Source organism: Cajanus cajan, chromosome 5 (genome assembly GCF_000230855.2).
Source record: "Cajanus cajan strain Asha chromosome 5, NIPB_CcT2T_4, whole genome shotgun sequence".
Classification (NCBI taxonomy): domain Eukaryota; kingdom Viridiplantae; phylum Streptophyta; class Magnoliopsida; order Fabales; family Fabaceae; genus Cajanus; species Cajanus cajan.
In genome coordinates, this window is record NC_138521.1 from 44,906,830 (window position 1) to 44,934,785 (window position 27,956).

A 27,956-nucleotide genomic window follows, 5' to 3' on the forward strand; every position below is an offset into this window, starting at 1 on the left:
GACATGGAATTTATTTGTAAATGGAGCTGTACTTATTATTTTGAAAACATTTTATAACCTCTTATGTTTTATTTTCCAAGTTTCATTTTCAAAATATTTTGGATATCGAAGAATGTTTCTAAAGGTTTTTATGTGAACCCTTTTACCAACTTTGAAAGTTTATTTTTCTTAACTTAATTACATTATTACAATGTATGTGTTGGGGTAGTAAGGGTGTCACAATTTTTACTGATTAATCACGAGTTTAGTCTTCGAGTTATTTATACTTGCCCAGTTGGATTTTTACCAATCAATCACGAGTTTGATCTTCGAGTTATTTATACTCGCCCAGTCAGATTTTTACCGATCAATCACGAGTTTGGTCTTCGAGTTATTTATACTCGCCCAGTCGGATTTTTACCGATCAATCACGAGTTTGTGCCTTTAAAACAACGTATGTCAAAATGGAAAAATAATAAGAGATGACAATTATTGAGATGGAATTTTATTGGTTAATGGTGCCTCGTTAAAAACCTTCTCAGCAAAAAATCCTTTCACGTTTTTATAGGGAATAAAAATACTGAGTTAGGAAAATAGTGCACCTAATGCAAACAATCATATTAACTATAATAAAAACGTAAATTTGTAGCATTCCATGTCCTTAGAATTCTTCCACCATCTAGCGTCTTCAATCAGTAAGCTCCTTTGCCAACTACTTCGTCAATTCTATAAGGGCCGACCCATTTGAGTGACAGTTTATTCCTCATCTGAGTTAGTTGAGCACGCTTCAGAACAAGATCTTCCTCAATGAAGTCTCTTGGGATCACCTTTGAATTGTATTTGAAAGCTGCCCTTCGCTGAGCAGCCACATGATTTATCCGAGCTCTGTCTCTTGTTTCAGAAATTAGGTCCAGATTAACTCGTCTTCCTTGTTCGAATTCCTCCTTTGAGAAACATGTTGCGCGCACGGAGGGCTCGCTGATCTCAATCAGTATCATTGCATCTGTCCCATATACTAGGTTGAATAAGGTGTCATGGGTTGACGAATGAACAATTGTGTGATATGACCATAGTACTCTAGGAAGTTCTTCCACCCATGACGCTTTAGAATCTTGGATGCGCTTTCTCAGCCCTGATAGTACAACCTTGTTGGCCGATTCAGCTTGTCCATTAGATTGGGGATGCTCAACGGAGGTGAACATCATTCGAATATCGATCTCACGACAAAAATCACGGACCCTTCCACTCGAAAATTGGGTTCCATTATCTGACACCAATACTTGTGGAACTCCATATCGACATATCACATTTTTCCACAAGAAAGTCCTAACCTTTTTCCCTGAGATGGTTGCTACCGGTTCGACCTTGATCCACTTGCTAAAATATTCCACTACTACAATTAAGAACTTCAACTGGCGTACTGCAATCGAAAATGGGCCTAGAATGTCAATCCCCCATTTGTTGAATGGCCAAGGGGAAAAAATCGAATGGAGCTGTTCGGCTTGAGAATGATGTAGAGCTGCATTTCTTTGGCAACCATCGCACTTACGGACCTAGTTAACATAATCATTTCTCAAAGTTGGCCAAAAGTACTCAGCTTGAGTCACTTTGTACACTAAAGATCGTCCACCTATATGACTCCCACACATACCACCATGAATTTCCTCCATCACCCTCTGAGCTTGTGACATCGTTAGGCATCTCAGCAAAGGGGTGTTGAAACCCCTTCGGTATAACCTTTCTGAAATAGCCACAAACCTTGCTGCCTCTCTCTCTATCAACGATGCTTCCCGTTTATCATTCGGTAGTTGTCTCTGTGTCAAATATGCAATATATGGTCCCATCCATGAGTCAAGTTACTGTTGGATAAAAAGAACGTCCCCTTGCGGTTTGTTGATGCTAGGTTGAGCCAAGGTTTCTTGAATAACCGACCAAGTAACACCGGGTTTCTCGGTGCTCACTAATTTGGAGAGTAAATCAGCTCGTGAATTTTGTTCGCGTGGCACATGATTAAGGGAAAATTCAAGGAAATTTTCTGATAATAGCTTAACCTTTTCCAGGTATTTGGCGAGCTGTGGGTCCTTTGCTTGGAACGTTTCAGCCACTTGTCCCGTGATCAACTGTGAATCACTCCGAGCTGCTAAGCTTCTTGCCCCCATCTCTCTTGCTAAGGACATACCTGCCAACAACGCTTCATATTCTTCTTGGTTGTTGCTAGCTCTGGAATTGAAACGGAAAGATTGTTCCAAGAGTATACCCCCCGGGCCCTCTAGTATGATACCCGCTCTGCTTCCTCCAAGATTCGAGGCACCATCGACTAACAAAATCCATTGGGTCTCCCCCGTACTACACTCCTCAACAGGTAACCCTCTTTTGTAAAACTTGTTGGATCGAATGATCGATTTGGACTATTACCTCGTAACTCTGAAAGTAATGTCTTAGCTTCCGCGTAGTGACTAGTATCGCAAGAGCCAGCTTCTCGATCTTTTGATATCGAGTCTCTGCCCCCTGCAACACCCTACTTACGAAGTAAATAGGAACTTGGGAACTCTCATGTTCTTGTAATAGAACCGCGCTCATGGCTCGGTCAGATGACGATATGTATATTAATAAAGAGGTATTCGGTCGCGATCTTGTCAGAATTGGCAGCGACGCGAGTGACTTCTTGAGTTCCATGAAAGCCTCCTCACATTTGGCCGTCTAAGTGAAACGATCATTCTTCTTGAGACATTGAAAAAGTGGTAGTGCCTTATCAGCCGCCTTCGAGAGAAAACACGACAAAAAGGCCATTCTCCTGCCAATTTTTGAACTTCTTTCAATGTTGTTGGACTCCTCATATTTATTATTGTCACGCACTTATCAAGGTTAGCCTTTATGCCCCGATGAGTCAATAGAAAATCGAGAAACTTACCCGCTTGGACCCCGAAAGAGAATTTTTCAGGATTCAACTTAAGTTGGTATTTGCCAATAGTGTCAAATAACTCATGCAGGTCGTCCAAATGCCGATCTACACTCATTGACTTCACCACCATATCATTCACATAAGCTTCCACGTTCCTACCCAGCTGATTCATGAACACCTTGTCCATTAATCGTTGATAAGTTGTGCCCGCATTCTTCAAACCAAAAGGCATAACCTTGTAACAATAATTGGCATGATCTGCAATGAATGCAGTCTTGTCCTCGTTTGTCGGGTGCATTTGAATCTGATTGTACCCCGAGTAAGCATCCATGAAACTCAATAATTCATAACCTGACGCGCCATCAAACAAACAGTCTATATTAGGCAAAGGGTACGAATCCTTTGGATAGGCTTTATTCAAATCGGTAAAATCCGTACACATTCTCCATTTTTCACTACTCATACGTACCATTACCATATTTGGCAGCCAGGTCGGGTATTAGATCTCCCGTACATGTCCCGCCGTCAACAACTTTTTTGTCTCTTTTGCGATGGCTTTTCGCTTCTCCTCCCTAAACTTTCTCCTTTTCTGGATCACCAGTTTTGCATTTGGGTCCACAACAAGCTTATGGCACAAGAAGTCAGGATCTACGCCTAGCATGTCTTTTGAGTGCCATGCGAATGCCGACACGTTCGTTCTTAATACCCTTATCAGTTTTTCCTCATCTTTAGGAGTCAGAGATGTGCCAATCTTCACATTCCTTCCTTCCATCATTACCACCTCTTTAACATCTTCAGGAGGGGTGGGTCGGTGATCGAAGTGACTCATTCTAGGGTCTAATTCGATGGAATGGACTTCTTGCTCCACTTGCGCGGCATACAATCGACTTCGCACCTTCAGACTATCCTCGTAGCACTTCCGAGCAACCTCCTGATCTACTTTAAGGACTCCCACTCCTCCGTTCGGTAATGGATACTTTACCTTCAGATGGGATGTTGATACTACCACCCCCAATTTGTTTAGTGTAGGCCTGCCGATCAAGATGCTATAGGATGACTGAGCGTTCACTACCAAATACCGAATAACCACCGTTTTCATCTGAGAGCCATGGCCAAAAGTTATCTCCAAGTCGGCATAACCCCTAGCAACGACCTGGTCTCCTACAAAACCCACCAGGGTTCCCGCGTAGGGGGTAAGTCAGCAATTAGGAATTTTCATCCCCTCGAAAGCTTCCAAAATAAGATATTAGTGGAACTGCCCTGGTCGACCAACACACGCTTCACGTTATATCCCATCACAATTTCCGATATGACGATGGGATCATCCTCATGGGGAGTTACTCCTTCGTAGTCAGAATCTGAGAACGAGATTTTGGGTTGAGGAGGTCGCCAAAATTCCGATATGGTTAGCACGGAACGAGTGTACGTCTTCCGGGCAGCTGAGGTGAGGCCTCTTCCTGCAAATCCCCTTGCTACGGTATTAAAGTCCCCATGAATAGGCTGCTGATGCACTTCCGACACCTTTGTAGGAGGTCCCTGGGGGGACCTTTCTTTGTGTCTGTCTCTCCTTGCACCGTCCTTTGCATGCCTGTGTCCCCTTTCCGACGAGCCTTCCTCATGTTTTCTCGCGACAAACTTTTTCAAACGTTCTTCCTTGATTAGACGCTCAATTTGTCTCCCTAGGACGAAATAGTTCTTAGTGGTATGTCCATGAGTCCTGTGAAACTCACACCAATCAGTCTTGAAGGGACCCAACTGACGCTCCATCGCCGCTGAAAACTCAAAGAGTGATGCACTATTGACGTCTTGAAGTATCTGCCTCCTAGGAACATTGAGCGGAGTAAACTTTTTTTCCTCATTGTTTCGTGCCCACTCGCCTTTTGTCCGACCACCATAATCCGCCTGTCTGTGATTGCCTTCCTTCACATTATAACGATCCTGTCGCTTACTCCAATCTGAGCGTGCATGGAGGTGCTTATTGTCCTCCTTATTGTCAACCCCTGCTTCTCGATTTTCTGGCACTCTTTTATTGATTTGTCCTGCCTCCATCTTTATATGACTCAGGGCGAAAGCTCTTACTTCTGACATCATTTGGCAATTTGCTTTCTCCTGCGCGACGTCAAACTTACCCGATCTTAGTCCCTTTTGAAAGGTGATGACCGCCATCCTTTCGTCCAAGGATGCTATCCTCAAGGCCACCTCATTAAACCTTTGCAAAAAGTCCTTCAACAACTCCTCACGTTGCTGTTTGAGATCAAACATGTCCGATGTGATCGGTGGTTTTCTTTTATTGGCTACAAATTGTGCCATGAAAAGCTGACTAAAAACATCAAAGTCGGTGACTGATCGGTCAAGAAGACCGCTAAACCAATCGAGGGCTGCCTTTTTGAGCGTGCCCATGAACAACTTGTAGTGGATTTCCATACTCCCTCCATAAATTAGCATTTGAGCTTAGAAATCCATCAAGTGTTGACTAGGATCCTAGGTTCCATCAAAAGGTTCCACCTAGGGGACCCGGTGGTCCCTCGGGATGGTCTCGACCTCTATAGCCTCTAAGAAAGGTCTGAAGTCCCTGGGGACTTTCATCATGACATCTTCCTCCGCCGTTCTGGTATTGGCTACTATAATAGCCTGCATCTCATCAGCTCGTCGTCTGATCTCCTCGTTTTCTCGTTGAATAACCCCCTCCCTCTCCCTGGATCGCGCATTCTCCCCTCTCAAGCCATTAATCAATGCCATCATCTCCTCCATGGTAGGTAGGGGTGGGCAAAAAAAACTAAACTGAACTGAACTGGTGGTGAACTGAACTGTACTGTACTATAAAAAACTGAACTGTTTGTAAAAAAATTGAACTGAACTGTTTAAAAAAAAAACTGAACTGAACTGAACTGTTGGATAGTTAACTGTATTGAACTATAAAACTGAACTGAATTATAAAAATTGAACTATTTTTATAAAAGGATAAAAATTAAATGTGTCTAACATGTTATGTCTTAATGGATTAACTCGATAGTCTAATAACCAAAACTTAAAAAAAAAAAAAGTGATCCAAAAAAAATTGTATCAATTTTGTCGAATCTAACGGATCAATTGAGCTATGTTGGACTACTTATTTTTAGGCTTAAAATTTAATGAGTTTGTTTGACTTAATTATATATATATATTTTTTGAAAAATTTAAATAAAATGGAAAATAAAGTAATATTGGCAAATGTGTCTTATTTTGATAGATCAATGAGTCAAAATTGTTCAATTCAAAATATCATAACAGTTCAGTGCAGTTTAAACTGCAGTTCAGTTCAAGTTTTTATAGTATAGTTCAGTTCAGTTCAATGACACAAAAAAATAGTTCAGTTCAGTTAGTCTGAACTAATATTTAGTTTAGTTCAGTTCATAAGAACTATTTTTAAGTTCAGTATAGTTTTTATAAGTTCAGTTCAGTTCAGTTCATTTTGCCCACCCCTAATGGTAGGGTGTTGTGGGTCATGGTTGGATGTGCCGCCTCTCGCCATAGTAGGGTGTAGGTTTTTTGTATTTCTTGGGGCGTAGGAAAAGTTTCACCATAGCCCCACGGTGGGTGCCAAAATGTTCCGACCAAAGGGTGGACTAGGGTTTTAGGTCTTATACTTTCTTGTTCATGGGCCTCATGGGCCCCGTGAACGTAGAAATTTTCATAACCGTTAATATTTGAGAGATATTTGATAATTAAAGGTAAGATTTTGTCCTTGACTTAGGTCCAACGTCTATATGAGGAGGTTAGGATCGGGATCTGGCCGAGATAACGTTCCAACGAGAAGGGACAGGTCAAATTCTGACCGAGTATCCCCCTACAGAGAGGCCAGATCAGATTATGACCGAGTGGACCCCTGTAGAGAGGTCAGATTAGATTTTGACGAGTGTCCCCCTGTATGGAGGTCAGATCGGCTTATAACCGAGTATCCCCCTGTATAGAGGTCAGATCGTCTTATAACCGGGATGGTACACACACACACACACACACACACACACACACACATATATATATATATATATATATATATATGTTCTTACTAGAGATCGGTCAAAGGGGACGATCTACTTGGCAAGATTGGTGAGCCTCCTTCGTTGGGTACGTCGGCTGTTCTGAAGTGGGGGTGGTACCTGCAAAAGAGACTCCGATGCTAAAGTTAGTATTTGTGGGTGTATAAGTCTCGTATATGTAGTTCACGTACCTTAGTGTGAATTAGGGTTTATCTGGGCCTTGGGCCTGAAGTTGGTTATGATCCGTTTAGATGGTAGGCTCTTGTTTTGGCCGATGTCTTGTAGCGCTCGTCTGATGTCGTCTGGGGCTTCAGTGCCGAGCTTGTGCTCGGTTCCGCGATATGGATAGTACACTAGCCCCCCAAGCTCCAAAGACCGTGGGTCGCGGAGATAATGCCGAGGTCAGTGAAGGGTTGCGACTCTTCGTTTATGCTTCTTTTGTGAAACGCCACGTGTCATAAGTGTCGCCTCGTCTCCTGAAATGCATGGGCGACATGTTAATGGGGGGTGACGGTTTTGCAATGATGGGATGCACCCATCATTATGGGCTTCATTTAATGCCTTGTCAGTTTTTTCGTTTCTTGCCCTTATGTCACTTCCGTTTTCAATTTTGTAAAATGGCTTTCCCTCTCTTCTTCGCACACTCTCAACTTCACTTTTCCCTTTCTCCTTTGGCTTCCTCTCGACGCTTCGTTCTTCTTTGCCCACCCCTCGTCTCAGTTCTCTTTCATTGACTCTGTTTCCAACAATCAGGTCACCGTCCTTCGCCACTATCCTATCATTGTCAAAGGAGTACCAGGTACTTCTCCTCCTCTGTCTTCTTTTCTATTTTTCCTCTTTTCAAATTTTCTCCATTCTTAATGGCTGGTGAGGGAGAGAGTGCCACACCTTCTGCGCCGGCCAAAGGCAAGGGCAAGGCGCGCGGCAAGGCAGCGACCTATGAGACGGTTGTTGCTGAAAAGAAGAGGGGTGGGAATAATCCTAATGATTCTCACCCCACCATTTTCGTCCCGGGGTATGAGTGGGTCAGGGGGGATGTCGAAGAGTTTGAGAGTCTGTTCAAGGAATTTGTGGATGTCAACGCCATATGGAAATCTCTTAAGATTTGCAATTCCATAATTTCCAAGCTCGTCCGGGTTGAGCCTTGCCAGCCTGGTGAACGTGTTTAGATGGCGGGTACCCCTAATACCCCATTTTTCTATATGTACGAGTGCTTCTTTAGGGACCTCGGTGTTTGCTTGCCATTCACCGAGTTTGAGTTCTTTCCTTCGGTTTATCAACGTGGCTCCCTGCTAATTGCACCCTAATAGTTGGGGTTTTCTTAGGGCTTTTCAGGTTTTGTGTTCAGCCCTAAGAATGGGTGTGTCTCTTCTTGTCTTTTTGCATTTTTACCAACTAAAGTTGGGGGAGCCTCCCCTGGGTTTGGTGTCTATGAATGGGAGTAAGGCTGGGGGTTGTTCCAGCTTTACTCTCAGTCCTACAAAAATTTTAAAAAATAGTTTTTCTGGGTTCGACCTGCGATTGCTGATCCAAGGGAGGAGGTGGTCTTCCATAGCGAAGGGGAGTCGAGGTTCCCTTTCTTCTGGCAGCGGAGCCCAGTCAAATTCAATGTGTCGAGATGTCTTTAGTTGTTAGATTCGGATAAGGAAGACATCGTCAAATTGGCCGAGCTTCCACGCCCGCTGGATAATAAACTCATCCTGTCCCTTTCCAATTTGACTAATAAGAAAAGGGGTTTAGAGAGTGAGTATTCCATTATTTTCCCCTTGCCTCTTCTTTCTTTTTTCTTTTTGTTGCTTCTTGCGATGTCTTGACGTGTTATGCTATTTTGTGTTTGTAGGTCTGATGGGGAAAAGCAAGTGGCGCGAGCTGAAGGCCAAATTTAATACGGAAGAGCTCGAGGTACCCGAGCCTGGTGAAGAGGTGCCTGGCGAGGAGGTCGCCCCGCTAGAGACTCGCTGTAAGAGGAAGAGGGCAACGAGGGAGGTTGGTGGGACCTCATCCCCTTCCGCTTTCGATGCGGTGACCTTGAGGGCCGCCGATGCCAACCCCATTGACTTAACTGATAGTCCCCCGCCCGGGGGGTCGCCAAAGAGGCCCATAGTGGAGGTCGCTCAAGAGAGACAGGTTTTCCCCTTGCTTTGTGTAGTTCCCCTTTTGTCGTGTACCGTTTCTTCTTTATAGCTTAACACTTTATTGTTAATTTGAATGTTTTGTAGGTGAATCTCGTGCCTTCCTCCGCTGAAGCTCGTGGGGAAGGTCTACGTTTAGAGGTTCCTCCAACCTCGGTTCTTGCAACCTCGGTTCCTCCAACCCCGGTTCCAACGACCTCGGTTCCTCTAACCCCGGTTCCTCCGACATCTGCTCCTTCTGTTGCTGTGCCACCTCCTCCTCCAGGTGTCTCGAGGGGGAAGTGTATTGTGCAGCTTTTTGATGTTAGTCACCCCTTGGCGAGATTAGATCACATGAGCCTGTCACTGGACATGGACTCGTTGTGGAGTTCCAAGGTGACCACCGAGGCCTTTTACAAGGAGGATTCGACCTTTGTTGCTGATAAGGCGATGATCTAGAAGGTTGGTTCGGTTGAGGGCTTGGACTCTACGGAGGTGTTTACGTAGAGGTCCATTGCCATAGTGGACCATTAGAAGCGCAAATAGTCAGATCTTCAAGGTGATCTTAAGAATGCACGGACCCGGGTCGAGCCCTTGGAGGAGGAGAATTAGGCCTTGAAGGCCGCGCTGGGGGAGGTTGCAAAGAAAGGTGAGGCTGAGCTTCAAGCTTCGAGGAGAGATCTTTTGAAGACTCAAAAGTCTTTGGAGATTGCTTTGGAGGCCAATGAAGCGTATGCCGCCGAGGTTGGTAACCTGCAGGAGGTTGCCAAGATTTGCAATGCAGAGGGTGCGCGGAGCCGAGCCCTATCCTTGGAGGAGGAGAACTGGGCCTTGAGGGCTGAGTTGGGGGAGGCTGTAGAGAAGTGCCTGTGCGATGAGGTGTTCCTAGCTGGTAGGGAGGAGGAGATAGGGGCCTTAAGGGCCGATATTGATGCGTTGACCACCTCGAGGAAGGCTTTGGAGGATAAGCTTCTTGAGATCGAGTGTGCCGTTGTGGTTGAGCATCAGTGAGGTTTTGCTAAGGAAGTGCATCAGGCTAAGTTGATTGCGCCAGGGGTCAGCCTCTCTACTATGCACATAGAAAAAGATGTGTGGGGTGGGCAACTGGTGAACGAGGATGACTTGTCTGATAGCACAAGTGGCAACGCTGCCTCTAGGCCTTTTCCTTTGATTTCCCTGTACTTAATTCATTTTACAATTTTTGTGTATAAAATCTTTTGTTGAATTGTGCCTGTTTATTCAACATTGATTATTTTGTTATGCACTTTTTGATGTTTCTTGTTTGACTCGCATCCGTCTCAAGGTTCAACTTTGACCCTTGATTTTATTCTAAGAATCGAATCCGGTTTTAGGCTTAGATTTAACCCGTTTTTAAGGCTCAAAACTTGGCCTGTATTTTGTGCTCTAAGGCTCGTGTTTGGCCTTTGAGGTTTTAAAGCTTCACCTTTATTTTTCGTTTTGAGGCTTAAATTTGGCCTGTGAAGGTTCAAACTTGACCTTCGCTTGTGACCTTGATTTGAAACAAATCGTGTCAAGGTTCGAATTCGACCTTGGCTAAACATAGACCGCACCAAGGTTCGAATTCGACCTTGGCTTAACATAGACCGCACCAAGGTTCGAATTTGACCTTGGCTTAACATAATACAATTCGTGCCAAGGTTCAAATTTGACCTTGGCTTAAAATAATATAATTCGTGCCAAGGTTCGAATTCGACCTTGACTTAACACAATATAATTCGTGCCAAGGTTTGAATTCGACCTTGGCTTAACACAATATAATTCGTGCCAAGGTTCTAATTTGACCTTGGCTTAACACAGTATAATTCATGCCAAGGTTCGAATTCAACCTTGGCTTAGCACAGTATAATTCGTGCCAAGGTTCGAATTCGATCTTGGCTTAACAGAATATAAATCGTGCCAAGGTTCGAATTCGACCTTGGCTTAACACAATATAATTCGTGCCAAGGTTCGAATTCGACCTTGGCTTAACACAATACAATTCGTGCCAAGGTTCGAATTCGACCTTGGTTAACACAATATAAATTGTTCCAAGGTTCAAATTCGACCTTGGCTTAACAAAATATAATTCGTGCCAAGGTTCAAATTCGACCTTGGCTTAACATGATATAATTTGTGCCACTGCAGCGTAAAATTGAGAAGATATGTGTGGAATGAGTCATTTTGATTGATGTTGTGGGTGTGCCTCGTTAAAAAGCCACTTAGCTAAAACCAATTTTTCTGTTTTTTGGGACAAAAGACCGAGTAGGGAAAAGAGTGCACAACCCATTTGTACAATTTAGCTGAAGTAAAACTTGAGATGAGTGGCGTTCCAAGTTCACGGGATGGTTTTGCCGCTGAGCTCTTCTAGCCGGTATGCCCTATTTTCTAATTCTTCTATGACTCGGAACGGGCCATCCCTATTAGGTGTGAGTTTCCCTTCTAATGGGTCTCTTCTTGCTTCACCTTGTAGTCTCCATACCAGGTCGCCTACCCGGAAAGAGCAAGGTCGGACTCGGGTGTTGTACCTTCTGGAGGCTCGAAGTTTGCAAGCTTCTTCGTGAACCCGAGCCTCCTCTCTAAGTTCGTCAATTAGGTCGAGGTTGAATGCCGTTTCCTGAGCATTTTGTTCACTGTTAAAGGTGTGATGTCGATGAGACGTCTCACTGACCTCGACTAGGATCATGGCATCGGCTCTGTAGGTTAGCCTGTAAGGCATTTCTTGCGTTGTTGATTGAGGGGTGCAATGATACGCCCAGAGTATGTTGGGGAGTTCGTCGACCCATTGTCCTTTGGCACTCCTAGTCGCTTTTTGAGTTCTCAGAGTATTACCTTGTTCGCAGCTTCAGCTTGGCCATTGGTTTGGGGGTGTTCCACCGAGGTTGGAAGGTGCTTGATTCCGAGTTCTCGGAGGAAATGCTCGAAGGTTTGCGCGATGAATTTCCTGCTGTTATTGGTGACGAGGGAGTGTGGGACACCGAACCTGCAAACAATTTTTTCCAGGTGAACTTCTGTAAGTTCTCGGCGGTAATTTCCGCAAGTGGGCACGCCTCAATCCACTTGGTGAAGTAGTCGACTGCCACAAGGAGAAATTTCAGTTGACCTTTCGCGAGGGGAAATGGTCTGAGGATGCCCATTCCCCACTGGGCAAAGGGCCACGATGACATCATTTTGTGGAGGACTTCAGGTCGTTGTCGATGTGTGTTGCCAAACTGCTGACACTCTTTGCACCTTTGCACATAATCTTGGCAATCTGACTTTAGTGCGGGCCAGTAGTACCTGGCCCGGAGCACCCTAGTCGCCATCAAGCGTGCCCTGTTGTGCATACCGCATATTCCGCGGTGGATCTCCTCGATGACGTAGGTGGCTTGGGACTTTGCTAAGCATTTCAATAGGGGAGTCGAGATGCCACGTTTGAACAGCTCGTCTCCGATGATGACAAACTTGGATGACCTTACCCTCATCTTCCGAGTTTCGTCTTTGTCTTCGGGTAGAGTTCCCTCCTTTAAGTAGCTCCATATGCCCGTCATCCATCCTTGGTCTTCATTATCACTGGAATTGACGACTTTGTCATCTAGACTAGGTGAGTTCAGAGTCTATTGGATGATGGTCTGATGTTTTCCAAGGTACTTTGTACTGGCAAGCTTGGACAGGAGATCAACTCTGGCATTCTGCTCTCGGGGCACATGATGTATGGTGAACTCATCGAAGGATGAGATCCGTTGGGATGCTGCATGAAAGTACCTCTATAGTAGGGTGTCCTTGGTCTGGTATTCCCCACTAAGTTGTTCTACCATGAGTTTTGAGTCACTGTTGCAACTCACCCTTTGCGCTCTGAGGTCGCGAGCCAATCTCAGTCCTGCAAGTAATGCTTCGTACTCTGCTTGGTTATTAGTGACTCTGAAGCTGAATTTGAGAGATTGCTCTATGGTGACTTTGTTCGGTCCTTCCAAAATAATACCTGCACCACCACCTTTAGAGTTGGAAGATCCATCAACATGTAGAGTCCATACCTGTTTTTCTTCTGCCGAGGTTGGGGTGAGTTTGGACATAAAGTATGCTAGGCATTGAGCCTTCAAGGGACCTCGACTTTCATATCGGATGCCGAACTCAGACAACTCTATTGACCATGCTATCATGCGCCCGGCGAGCTCTAGCTTTCTTAGTATCTACTTAATTGGGTAGTTAGTCTTGACGACCACTTGGTGGCTTTGGAAGTAAGGTCGGAGGTGCCGAGCTGCGGTGACGAGTGCTAACACCAGCTTTTCGATCGTTTGATACCGCTTTTCCGTGTCTTGCAGGACTCGGCTGATGAAGTAGATGGGTGTTTTCACTTTGTGATGCTATGGTACTATTACTGCGCTGATTACGCCTTCTGCCATGGCCAAGTAGAGGAAGAGGTCAGAATGATGATCCGGCCTCTACAAGATTGGTGGAGTGGCGAGGAAAAATTTGAAGTTCTTGAAAGCTTCTTCGCATTGGTCAGTCCATTTGAAGGTTTTTGGCTTGCATAATAAGGTGAAGATGGGCCCTGCTTTCTCCGCCAACCTGGGGATGAAACGAGAAAGAGAGACTAACCTTCCCACCAAGCATTGGACGTCCTTGATAGTCTAGGGACTTTGCATCTGTATAATGGCGTTCCATTTCTCCAGGTTGGCTTCAATTCCGCTGCTGGTGATCATAAAGCCAAGGAATTTACCTCCCTGTACTCTGAAGACGTACTTCTTAGGATTCAAGCGCATGTTGTGTTTCTGGACTTGATTAAATACCTCGGTTAGGTCGGCGACATGGGCATCGGTCGATGTGGTCTTGACGACCATGTCGTCTATGTAGACTTTCATATTCTGTCCAATCTGTTGGTGGAAGTCTTTGTCTATCGGCCTTTGATAAGTAGCTCCCGCGTTTTTGAGGCTGAATGGCATCACGCGATTGTAAAAGTTGGCGTGGTCGGTGATAAATGACGTGTGGACCTCGTCTGGTGGGTACATCATGATTTGGTTGTACCCGGAATAAGCGTCTAGAAATCTAAGGAGGGCGTGACCAGATGCTCCGTCAACCAACCTGTCAATGCTTGGTAAGGGGTATGAGTCTTTTGGGCACGCCTTGTTCAAGTCGGTGTAGTCGACGCACATATGCCATTTTCTTGAGTTCTTTTTAACAAGTACCACATTCGCCAGCCACGTGGTATACTCGACTTCTCGGATGAACCCTGCCTTGATCAGCTTTTGCGTCTCAACTATGATAGCTTCTCGTCTCTCACCACCAACCTTCCCTTTCTGGGCCACCAGTTTTGCCTCTCTATGGATTGCCAACCTGTGACAGATAAGGTTAGGGTCTATACCTGGAATGTCGGCGCTAGACCACGCAAAAAGGTCGGCAGTTTTTGAGGTTTCGGCTTCAAGTTGTTGCCATAACTCCGTGCTCAAGTGTTGGCTTATCTTGGTGCATTGGTCGGGGAGCTTCCTGATTTGCAGATCGGCCAGCTAGTCGATTGGACTTGGTCGGTTGTGATAGGATTCTGACCTCGGGTCCAGGTCAGTGATGTCCTCCTGAGTGATATGAGCGATAGTAGGGGGTCACGTCGGTGGTGTTCCTCTAATGGCGAAACCTTCAAGCTTTCGACATAGCATTTTCAAGTTGTCTTCTGGTTTGCCCTAACTAAGATGATTTTCCCGTTGCTCCCTGGGAATTTCATTGTCAGGTGCGGGGTGGATACCACAACTCCAAGTTAGTTCAACGTCGACCTGCCGATGATGATGTTATACGACATGTTGGCCTCAACAAGGAGGTATCTGACCATGATCCTTCTTGAGTCAGGAGGGGTTTTGAAGGTTGTCAACAGGTATATGTATCCTCAAGTATGGACTCGTTCTCCTGTAAAACTGACTAGGGGTTCTGTTTGAGGTTGAATGAGGGAGTGGGGGATATCTAACCTCAGAAACATCAGTCAATATAAGACGTCAACTAAGCTTCCCTGGTCGATCAACATCTTGTGGACCTCCTAGTTAGCTACTTCCACCGCAATGAACATGGGGTTGTCCTAGTTTGGACAAATGCCAGTGTAGTCGTCATCCGTGAAGGTGATGGGTGGTGTGTTGTGGTGCGGGGCCGAGGTGTCAGTATGGATATTGTTGATGCTCTGTGAGTGTCTTTTCTGTGCCGAGCTACTGGAGCCTCCCCCTGCGAAACCACCTACAATTGTATTGATGACTCCACATAAGGGAGTCGTTCCTGTATGACTTACCTCGGCCTGCACTGCCCCGCCTATTTTTTGCTGAGATCCGGAGGGTTGATTTGTGTGAGTGCAAAAACCTCAGCCTCTTCCTCTGCCTCGTTCATGGTAGCCTCCTCTATGAGATTATTACCGTTGGACGTATTGTCTGAGGAGCCCTCCTTGAACGAGTTCCTCAATGCGGTCTCTAAGTGTGTGGCATTCCTCGGTTGTGTGACCATAGTTTCTATGGTATCGGCAATGCTTGGATTTTTCTGCGCTACTAGGACTGTGTCCAGGCGGTGGCATAGTAATCAGATTGGTATTGCTAGCTTCTTCTAGGATGTGTACTCGGGGTGCGTTCAAGGGGGTGTAGAAGTCATACCTCCCTCCCTTGTTCACCCTAGCCTTCTTAAACTGGCTGTCATTGGTGACTTTTACCTTATCTTTGTGGCCATGGTATGGCTTTCCCTGTTGTTTCCCGCGAACTTTGTCGCAAAAAGCAGTGTGCTCTTCCATCTGAATGTACCCCGCAGCTCAGGCACGGAGTTTGTCCATGTCTGGGGGAGGTCACCGACAAAGACTGTCAACAAAAGGTCCTGGCTTGAGCGCCATGAGCATGGCGTGTAGGGCGACCTCGGGGTTGAGGTTGCGGATCTTAACGGAGATGCCGGCAAAACGCTCCATGAATGTCCTCAATGGTTCGTCGTTGCCCTGTTTGAGGCTGGCCAGGGCGGCGGACGTGATGTGATGTGGTCGACTTGTTGCGTATTGCACCGTGAATCGCCTTACCAGAATGTCGAAGCTATCAACTGATCCCGCTGGCAATTGAGTATACCAGGCGAGTGTCGATCCTTTGAGTGAGGTCGGAAAAACCCTATACAGGATAGCATCATCATTGGTGTATAGGTTTACCTATGTGACGTAGAGGTCAACGTGCTCATCCGGGTCGGTAGTGCCATCATGGCGGTCGATGTTGAGGGGCTTCCATCCAAAAGGGAGGGGCGTCTCCATGATGCCATCAACAAAAGGATGACGGCAGATGCTCGCCTTATGTCCAGGGGCCTGGGCAGGTGCATTACTGACCTCATGGTTTGACCTGTGCATCGGTACGTGTGATCGATGTGTAGTAGACCTATGGGTCGATGCCTTGGGTGCAGTCGATGGCTGGGAAACCAAGTTCCCTTCTTCCTCGTGTTGATTGCTTGGTTGAGGGGGTTGATCAGGGGGGCGCTAAGGAAGCTGAGCGCGGATGCGCTCATTCTCAGCTCGTAGCGCCGCTAGGTCAGCTTCTGATGGAATCATACTTGGGAATGCAAGAGGTGACACACTCAAAGATCCAAGAGGAGTGGGCTAGACATGGAAGATTGGGCCAGTCAAGGCCCAATGGGCCCTATGGGCTTGGAAGGCCCAAACTTAGTTTCAACATGGGCCTAACTTGTTTTTAACATTCTTATTATATTTTTAGTTAACATAGTTTGAATATATTTTGGTCTTGTGTTTTGGACCACATAGAGTAGAATTTTAGGTTTTAGGCTTGTTGGGCCTAGTTTTGGGCTTCATGGGCCTTTGGGCTTATGGTACCCAATATTGGGCTCATTTTCATTCTTGTAATTTTTCCTTTCCATTGTATTTGTTTGACCAATGTAATTAGGTCATTAGATTAGGAAAATACAAGGAATACTAAAGTAGGCTAATTAGGTTAAATTAGGTTTAATTTGGAAGCCATTTAAGTTACATTTGAGTCACATGTTTTGCACCATTGGTGGCTGAACATGTGACACTCAAATTAACCCTAAATGACCTCCAAATCAAATCTAGATGCACCTTAGCACCAAGACTCACGACCATGTACTTGTGAGCTAAAATTTGAATTCAAATTTCAAATTTGAATTCAAATTTTAGGTGCCATAAGTGGCTTTGGTTTAGGCGCCAACTTTGCAAATTTTCGGAAGCCTACTTAAAGTAATCCTTCACCTCTTGTATTCAATTTTGAGATTAATAAAATTGGAGAGCTTATTCAGCCCAATTTTCCCTTGAAAGTCACCTTGAATGAGAGCTTCAGTTTTAGGAATCCATTAGGTTTTCCTCCTCTTTGAAGTGAGCTTTCCCTTGAACCTTAAGCTTGGATGCTTCCATCCAATGCTTAAGCCTATTATATTCCGAGAATCCTCCTTCTCAAGTGCTTGAAGTTTCGGACTCCATCTCCTTGAAGAAGATCCGTGCATAAGGAGAGCTAAGGAGAAGTCATCTATCACTCCTCCTAACCTTCTTCCATCATTTTTGGTATCAAGAGCAAGGTCTTCAAGGAGATAAGTTTGTTTCATCCTTTTGTGTCCGTGTTTGTGTTCTATGTTTTCTTCTTGTGCTATTTGAGTTTCTTTTCAGATCTATATGCTTTGAATCATCTTGTGTTCCATAGATCCATTGCTTGATTATTTTTGAATTTCTTCCACAATCAACATGTTTAGGACCTATTAGCTTGTGCTTATTTTGTTTCTTTTTGAGTCTCTCCATTCTTTTATGTGTTCGTGATTGGACCTCATGCATTTGCATTAGATTTTGGTTTTGAATCTATGTTTTGTCTTAGAGTGTTTGTTTAGTCCTTATATGTTTAAGAATTCCTTGAATAACATGTTGACCTAATTTTTCTTTAAGTACATTGTCTCATAATTTGGTCTCGGTTTGTGTTCATTTGTGCCTACCTATATGTGCTTTTTCTTTTGCCTTATTGAGTTCATAATTTGCTATTAGTTCTAGCAAATTTCTTTAGAGTTAGGTTTCCTTTGTGTACTTAAGTTTTCAAATCACTTTCTACTAAAAAATTCTAAAAAAAAATTGTGTTACTCAAAATTTCAAGTGCTTAATCCTACTTCTAGTGCACTATCTTTTGGATTCAAAATTTTAAAAGAGTAAAGAGGCTGAAAACAGAGGAAAATACAGAGCCTAAAACAAAACAAAAGTTCAAAAGTTTTAAAGAAAAGTGTACAAAAAGAATCCAACACAAAACCTAAAAACTAGTGCACTAGTTTCATCATTTTCCACTTGATTTTTGACTAACTTGTAGTCTCGGTTTCTATAGCTTGGAATCTTGAAAAATTTGAAAACAAAAGGCAAATACCTTCTCTGGAATCTTAACTTGCATTCAGAAAAAGAAAATTTTTAAAAAAATATAGATAAAGCAATTTAAAGAGAAAAAGCCGAGAGGTGTTCAATTACAAAAATCTACTTGATTCCTTAGCTTGTTTTGACTACTATTTGGTTTATACTTATCCAATTGCTTTCAAATTTTTTGTGTGTTGTTAATCTACTCTAGTACCTATCTAGGAACCTTCCTAATTGAGTGCTAGCCTTCTTTGGAGTCTTAATTTTCAGTTTTACTTGTTGAACATCTTTGAGTCTTGTCATATACACATATTACTCTTTACTTTTGGTATAAGCTTTTCAAATTGTGCTTTTATTGCTTGTCTTATCTTCTTTCCTTAAAATTCCTGTGCTAGAAGTGGCCTCAAATCCTTGCTTAAGGATCAAGCATTTACTCAACAAAGAGTAGGAAAAGTGTTGGACACTTAGACTACAAATTTGACCTAATTTAGTGACCTAACTTTTCCTAAACTTCCTTCACTTGAGTGACCATTCCTTTCACCTTGTGAGTAGCCTCCATTAATCACTTTTGTTGTGTTCATTGTGCAGGTCCAGTAGCATCCTGTTTCAAGGGTTAGTGGCGGATTAAAACACTTGAACAAGTGTTAGAAAAGTTGAACAACAAATCCGTCACTAATTGGGTCACAAAAGCCGCCATTATTTGCTTTCTAGTTTAGTTTAATTTTTGTCAATTCTCTTGTATTTTTAAACCAATTTGTAAAGCTTGGAGGGAGTATTAAGAAGCTGGTCAGGTATATCTAACTCCTTGATAGCCTACTCACGTGTAGTACTAGTGGAAGTGGCTTGGAAATTTCATATGTTTCAAGCTTCCACTTAGGGTTATCCGACTAGCTACTTATCCTTGCTTCCTTTAAGTTTCTTGTTCTTAATTGTGTTTACTTTTCTGCCCTAATTCGTCTAGAATTGTGTAGTTTAATTTCTCACGCTTAGTTTAGTTTCAAAAACAAACAAATTGTGAAAAGCATACAAAATTTTTGTGAAAAGTTTTGGGGAATCAAAGATACCACAAAGGAGTTTAGTGATTTCCACTTGAAAAGGCTTGGTTATTAAGTGGCTCTTAGTAGCTCACCTCCCTTGATAGTGAAACTTGTACACTTAGACTTCCAAGTGCTATTTTCATTCCTAGAAAATACCAAAAACATTTTATATCTTTTGCATAGCATATAAAATTCTTATTGCTTAATCATGAGTCATCATTCTCAAAGTAGTAGTGAATTTGAAACTCCTGAAAGTTTTAGAAGAATTGTCAAGGAGGTTGAAGCACTAAAACTTTGGAAGCATGAAGAAGTACTTCAAAAAGAAAAAAGAAAATATTAAAAGAGAAGTACAACTTATTGCTTTAGAGGAAGAGATACAAAAGATTAAGCAACGAGAAGAAAAACTTTAAAAAAAAATACATAAAAGCAAAAGTTAAAAAAATTCTTCAAAGAGTTCTACCAAAGGTTCCAATGCCTCTTCTAGCAAAGAAGATATTGGTAGCTTGAAAATTGATGATTATTACCAACCCATACCTAGAAAAGTCATTAGGGAACCTAAAGTGAGGGAATCAAGGGTTGATCTCCCTTACTTTTATGGAAAGGAGGATGTGGATGCCTACTTAGATTGGGAGATGAAAGTGGAGCAAATCTTCACTTGTCATCAAGTAGGTGAAGAAAGAAAAGTTCCCTTGGCCACCTTAGCTTTCCAAGGACAAGATATGTATTGGTGGACATCCTTGGAGAGAGAGAGAAGACTTCACAATGACCCCCCAATCACTTATTGGAATGAATTGAGGAGTGCTATGAGAAGAAGGCACATTCCTTCTTATTATAGTAGGGAGCTTATGGATAAGCTCCAAAGACTCCAACAAAAGAACATGAGTGTGGAAGAGTATAGACAAAAAATGGAGTTATATCTTATGAGGGCTGGCATAAGGGAAGAGGAAAGATTGACCATTGCTAGGTTTTTGAGTGGTCTAAATTTTGATATAAGAGATAGAGTTGAGTTACTCCCTTATAGGGTCCTTGATGATTTGGTCCAACTTTGTATAAGGGTGGAACAACAAAATTTGAGAAAAGGAAAAACTCAAACTAACTCTTATATCAAGAAAGACTACAAGAGGGAGGGACAATATGACTCTTCTAGTAAGGGTCAAGAAAAAGAGACAGAAAAAGAAAGTAAAAATAAAAATATTGTCACTTCTAGTAGTAAAACTAGTGACATCAAGTGCTTTAAATGTCTTGGGAGAGCCCACATAACTTCTCAATGCCTAACTAAAAAAGTCATGATTTTGAGAGGACAAGACATTTATAGTAGTCTTGATGAATCTAGTTCTACCACTTCAAGTGATAGTGAGACTAGTGAGGAAGATCCTAAAATTGAAAAGCTATATCCTGTTGATGGTGATCTTCTTATTGTCAAAAGGCTTCTTGGAAGCCAACCTTGTCCCACTTCACTATCTCAAAGAGAGAACATCTTTCATACAAGATGTTTGGTTTCCAAAAGAACTTTTTCTCTCATTGTTGATAGTGGTTCTTGTTCTAATTGTTGTAGTACAAGGTTGGTTAACAAGTTAAGCCTTACCACTATTCCTCACCCTCACCCTTATAAACTTCATTGGCTCAATGAAGGTGAGGAATTGGAGATGAATCAACAAGTGAAAGTCAAGTTTTCTATAGGGGATTATAAAGACAAAGTTTTATGTGATGTGATCCCTATGGAAGCTTGTCATATTTTGCTTGGTAGGCCATGGAAATTTGATAAACAAACTATACATGATGGCCTTACTAACAAAATAGCCTTCACTCATAAAAATAAGGAAATTGTTTTTAATCCTTTAACACCACCTCAAGTGTTTGAGGATCAAAAGCAAATGAAAAGAAAAAGAAATAAAGAAAGAAAAGAAGGAAAAAGTGTGGAAGAAGGGGATTCCACTAAAACCTTTGTGACCAAAGAGAGTTATTTTATGACCAAACTAGACTTGAAAAGAACTCTCTTTATTCATAAACTTTTTGACTCTAATCCTAATGCTGCCACTAATCTTAAAGTTGAGAATGAGGAACAAAATAAATTTCAAACAAAGAATTCTCAACTTCGAGATATAGTGAAGAAGGAGTGGACTATTCCTAGTGTTACTCCTTATACTACTTCCTTGAAGGTGCACAAGGAAGGAAGTATTTCTTTGGATTTCATAAAGCACCCAATTTTCGGTTTACATTGTTTAGTAGATACAACTTGTAATAATCTATATTCTATGTTTGATCTTATGGGAAGTTCTTACTCTTTTGAACTTAATATGTTTCCTTTCCTACAAGATAAATATAGCTTATATGATTATGAGTATCTAGTAAACAATCAAATCCAAAATTGTTTAGGGCGTTTTCTAGTAGTTTTTTCTTTATATTTTAGGAAAAGCCTAGGTTACCATTTAGGGTACTTTAGGCAAGATATTGTAGTGTTTAAAAATCATTCTTTTTGTTGTCTTAGTCATAGTGTTTTCACATTTTTAGGTTTTACTTCTAGGTTATGCTTAGGAGAGGAGCCTATTTCTATGTTTAGAGAGTCTAATATTTTATCTTTCTTTGATAGGTTAGATGGTAGGACTCCTCTTAGGATCCATGATCTTTTTTCTTAGCATCTCACTTCTTATTCCTTGCATGTTTTACATGTAGGTGCTAATTTTTCTTCCATACATCCTCTAGATTTGAGGACAAATCCTTTTCAAGAGGGAGGGGATGATGGAATCATACTTGGGAATGCAAGAGGTGACACACTCAAAGATCCAAGAGGAGTGAGCTAGACATGGAAGATTGGGCCAGTCAAGGCCCAATGGGCCCTATGGGCTTGGAAGGCCCAAACTTAGTTTCAACATGAGCCTAACTTGTTTTTAACATTCTTATTATATTTTTTGTTAACATAGTTTGAATATATTTTGGTCTTGTATTTTGGACCACATAGAGTAGCATTTTAGGTTTTAGGCTTGTTGGGCCTAGTTTTGGGCTTCATGGGCCTTTGGGATTTTGGTACCCAATATTGGGCTCATTTTCATTCTTGTAATTTTTCCTTTCCATTGTATTTGTTTGACCAATGTAATTAGGTCATTAGATTAGGAAAATACAAGGAATACTAAAGTAGGCTAATTAGGTTAAATTAGGTTTAATTAGGAAGCCATTTAAGTTACATTTGAGTCACATGTTTTGCACCATTGGTGGATGAACATGTGACACTCAAATTAACCCTAAATGACCTCCAAATCAAATCTAGATGCACCTTAGCACCAAGACTCACGGCCATGTACTTGTGAGCTAAAATTTGAATTCAAATTTCAAATTTGAATTCAAATTTTAGGCGCCACAAGTGGCTTTGGTTTAGGCGCCAGCTTTGCAAATTTTCGAAAGCCTACTTAAAGTAATCCATCACCTTTTGTATTCACTTTTGAGATTAATAAAATTGGAGAGCTTATTCAGCCCAATTTTCCCTTGAAAGTCACCTTGAAAGAGAGCTTCACTTTTAGGAATCCATTAGGTTTTCCTCCTCTTTGAATTGAGCTTTCCCTTGAACCTTAAGCTTGGATGCTTCCATCCAAGGCTTAAGCCTATTATATTCCGAGAATCCTCCTTCTCAAGTGCTTGAAGTTTCGGACTCCATCTCCTTGAAGAAGATCCGTGCATAAGGAGAGCTAAGGAGAAGTCATCTATCACTCCTCCTAACCTTGTTCCATCAGCTTCATGCCGGGCGCGCATGTTCTCCAAGTCGATAGCGTGTTGTTGTCGCATTTGATCGACCTGCTCGATTAACCGTCTCAATGTTGCTTCTCCATCCATTCTTGATGCGTGATCTTGGTCATCTGTTGCTCGTCTACTATGGCTTCGGGTGAAAATCATAAGCGTGGCTGATAAGAGATGTCTTGATCGGCCCCACGGTGGGCACCAAATGTTCTTACCGGAGATCAGTCAAGGGAGACGATCTACTAGGTAAGATTGGTGAGCCTCATTCGCTGGGTACGTCGGCTGTTCCGAAGTGGAGGTGGTACCTGCAAAAGAGACTTCAATACTAAAGTTAGTATTTATGAGTGTATAAGTCTCGTATATATAGTGCACAAGCCTTATTATTTCTTACCAACACAAACAAAATTTATTGATGGCACGTTTAAATGATGCCTGAGAAATAATATTAAATAAGTAGTCTCAGAAACAGTAAAAGAAATATAGTATAAACCTTAATAATACAATACAATTAATGTCGACAGAAGACTCAGACAATAATAGAGCGTTTGACTTTGGAGAAATTGTTTTTGGGAAATTAAAGTTAAATGTTAGTTTTACATATTTGACATGTAATTTATTTAATAAGAAAAACCCATGCAACATTGATTTGCACGAATATTTTTTACCCATACTTCTCATTTAGCTAAATTTGGAAGAAAGTTTAATTTAATGAAGTTAAAAATCTACAATACTCTTTATTCGCCAGATCTTCTTTTGTGTGAAACATTAATAAAAAAATACTTTTTATTTAATTTTCTGCATCTTCAATCTTTTTTACAAAATATATATAAAAAAATGTAACTAGTGAAGCATTTTCTTCGTCTTTAAAGCGATTAAGTAAACTGATATAAAACGAAACAAAACAAAAATTGAGAAGAAAAGGAAGAAAAGAAGAATCTAGAGAGCCTGAGAGAAAAAAAAAAAAAAAAGTAGAAAAGACAAACCGAAAAAAGTAAAAAGAAGAAAATAAAACGTGAAAGGAAACAAAGAAATAAATATGTTGAAGTTGACGTTCTCTCCAATTTTTGGTTAGAGCCACATTGTGATGGTTCTCGAGTTTTTGCCATTTTCTCAAATGCAGGTTAGGACAAATATATGCACGACACGACAACCTCCATGTAAATATTTGATAACTAGTAAAATATAAAAAATAAATTAAATTAAAAATAAATAATTTTAAAATTATATTTATATTAGAAAATGATTTTACAATATATGTTTGTATTAAAAATAAATAATTGTAATACATATATTTATTATAAAAATAAACTAAATCAAATTATTTTATATATAATTAAGAGTATTTTTAATATTTTTAAAGTATAACTACACATAACTATAAATATTTTACTATTTGTTTCTATCCATTACTAAATAAATATTCATTTAATTATTTATTTAAAATATTCATAACAGTTTTATACATGTATACGTTTTTCTTTTGTCACTCCTACACTTAACGTCTCTAGTTCTTTTTCTTCTTCGGTAACTGATCTTTTAGGCAAAATTATTGTTATTTATAATTTCTCACTGATCTTTATATATCAAAAATGGATTTTGTTAAGTAGTTCCTTTAAAATATGAACAAATAATCAAACTTTTTATTAAGAAATTGCAATAAAAATCATAAGAAGTTGCAAATTTCTACCTTCCAATAAAAGTTTTCAACTTTTTATTATTTAGTGTCCTAATGACATTTGTTAGAATTTTTCTTGTGAAAACTAGTGAAAACATGATATATAACCGCCTAACAATTTTTATTTTTATTTTTGTTTTTGTCATAGACTACACTAGCTCATTCTAAAACCTCACGAGACACTTTTTGTTATTGTTTTTGGGTTCACCATCTCCTGCCTTCTAAGACACATGACCCTCATTTTGTAACATCTCGAATCTTCTATATAGTTAATTATTATTATTTTATATTTATGGAGCTTATTTCATTAATAAATTTTATAGAACATTTTAGAGATTTTAAAAAATTTAAATATTTATATAAAATTTTATTTTATTTTATTTTTTAGGCCTAGAACAGGCCGTTCCAAAAAGCGGAACGGGTCGTTCCCACAAGCAGAGCGGGCGTTCCAAAAAGTAGAACGGGCCGTTCTAGACAAATAAAATGGCCTAAAATCCAAGTTAGAAATGGACCATTCCAATTATGGTCAATGTGTGTTAAAATGAACCCCAGAACAGCCTGTTCTGATTTTGAAAATGGACCGTTCTAATTTTGAGAACGGGCCGTTCTAGTTGTAAATTTTGCATATAACAGATGGGTCCAGAACGGGCCGTTCCGGCCACCCCTGAATGCCTATAAATAGGAGGCTTAGGCTTCAGTTCAAGTCATACTATTCACTTCTGACTTCTTCTTCTTCTAAACCTTCTAAAGACCAAGGGGAATCCAGAGGAGGAGATTAGCAAGGCTTTGCTCTAGTTTCAGCTCCTGCTTATCGAGGTAAGGGGGAGTGAGAAACCTCGCTTGAGGGTGTGAGAATAATTATTGGGTAGTTGGATTGGCCCCTAATCCCTTGCTTGATGTATGTTTCTAGGAACATGAATGTGTTCTGTTTTACTTTCTGTTTGCTCTACTGTGTTCCTTGTTGGAAGTGATGAATGAATATGTAATTAATTTTAAAAATAAATAAGTTTTAATATGAATAAGAGTGCTCTGTGGATTCCTGTGCGTACCTTATGAGGAATAATTATGACATGACTATATGAAATATGAACAAATGACATGAGACATGAGAATGGGCTATCGAGATAAGCTATGACTATGAGAATATGAAAAATGACGACATGAGGTAATAAATGAAATTCCGTAATAAGTGAAATGTTGAGTCAATGAAATAGTGAATGTATGACATTCATCATATACATATATAACTCCAGGTGTGCCGCTTATGCCGCATACCAGTGATGTAACAAGTTAACAAGGTGTGCCTTAGGGTCACCAGTGATGTAACAAGCTAACAAGGTGTTTCTTAGGGTCACCAGTGATGTAACAAGCTAACAAGGTGTACCTTAGGGTCACCAGTGATGTAACAAGCTAACAAGGTGTGCCTTAGGGTCACCAGTGATGTAACAAGCTAACAAGGTGTGCTTGAGGGTCATCAGTGATGTATTCATGAATGAATGTGCCCAGGTATGTTGCTGTGCAGCATACCAGTGATAAGAAATGTAAACTTCCGTATGGCGCCACATGCATGAATTTATGAGTCGAGTCCATGGCATTATTGTATGACAAGTGAATGTATATGTATTCTAATGTATGTATAACTTGAGAGTTATGATTGGTTATGTGTAATTTGTGTGGTATTTGTTATGACTGTGTATGTGTTGCCTAACATTTATTTCTACATCTGAATTGGTTATGTGTAATTTGTGTGATATTTGTTATGACTGTGTATGTTTGGTTGACGACTCTCTATTCTTGGTTGCAGTAGATGAATTTAATTTCAGAAATGTCGTGAGCAGCAGGGCGGTTGAGAAATTATGTCTGCCCACTACAAATGGACAAGCAATGATTAAATTCTCTATTGGAACATATGAAGATGAAGTTCTTTGTGATATTGCCCCCATGGAGACATGCCATATGTTATTAGGGAGGCCATGGTTGTATAATAAAATTATAAATCCTGAACGACCTTCTATTTCTTTTGTGCATGGTGGACGAAGGATTAAGTTGATATGTCTATCATCCGACGATGTACATGAGGATCAACTGAAATTGAAAATAAAGATAGAAAAAGAAAGAGAAGAGAAGAGGAGAGTAGAAGATGAGATACATAGAGAGGAAGATGACAACTCTAACGTTACATTTTCTTCTTTTGATGTGTCAAATTTACAGGAACAAGAGGACAAGTTTTCTTGTTTGAAGAAGCATGTAAACATCATTCCTAATGCACCTTTATACATTCAGTCCACCTTTCAAAATAAAATTCAAGAGACCTTGCACCTGGAAAATGGAGTTGATTTGTTGTTTGAAGTTACTATTTTCCAAAGCTGCCACTTGAATGGGATTCAATTCCTATTCATTGAGTACGTTTGTGGTTATGAGTTTGAAGAGGTTTTATTTGTTTCATTGATGATTAATAACTTACCAACAGGTGAAGCTAGAGATGGATACAAGCGAGATGTCTTCGACCCAGGAGGAAGCATTTACGTTTCGGCAGTAGTTAGTGAATTAAATAAATTAGGAAATAAATAAAGTCTAAAGATTCGGGACGAATCTTCTCAAAGAAGGAGGGTATGATGTGAATCAAGAAGAAGCAATAATGGACTAGGAATTTAAGTAGTTTGGGACTGAATAATTAATAAGTTCATTATCTTACTTTTAATGTAATTTTCGTTTTATTTTATTTTATTAAATAAATATGATAGGTTGCCTTGCCTTTTAGGTTGCTAAGGGGAAATAAATGCTAGTGGGAATTTATTGCTTAGTTAGTGGGCTAGTGAAGAGTCAATATTAAGTGTTAGTGGGAATTTATGTCATCTTGCCCATCTAAGCTTATAAATAGGAACCATTTGTAAAAGTTTGGGGAGAAAAAATGAATTATTCAGAATTTGGATATTTTTCCAATTGAGAGGATTTTCTCTCTCTAGGTTCTTAGGAACTACTTTTGATTCTTATCCTTGAATTTCCTAATTCAAAGTGGCGAATCTTCCTCAACTTATCAATCTTTAGGGATTGTGGCGTTGTTCTTCCATTTCTTACCTCAATCCATATCTTTTTCTTTTAATTTCTTAATTATGAGCTTTCCAACCTAGATAGATCCGTAAAACGAATCCATCCCTCTGGGTTCATATCATTTCTTATACATGTTTAAA

General features: G+C 41.0%; 1 protein-coding gene across 1 annotated transcript; it reads right to left on the reverse strand.

Annotated features, from left to right (window-relative positions):
* Positions 1 to 671: 671 nt before the first annotated feature.
* On the reverse strand, positions 672 to 3,353 carry LOC145958010 (uncharacterized). Its single transcript, XM_083074458.1, has 5 exons — positions 2,891 to 3,353; positions 2,395 to 2,487; positions 2,159 to 2,199; positions 1,631 to 1,793; positions 672 to 1,399 (listed from the first exon to the last, which is right to left on the reverse strand). The coding sequence occupies exons 1-5, from the start codon at positions 3,351 to 3,353 to the stop codon at positions 672 to 674; spliced, it is 1,488 nt and encodes a 495-aa protein (XP_082930584.1).
* Between the last annotated feature and the right edge of the window lie 24,603 nt (positions 3,354 to 27,956).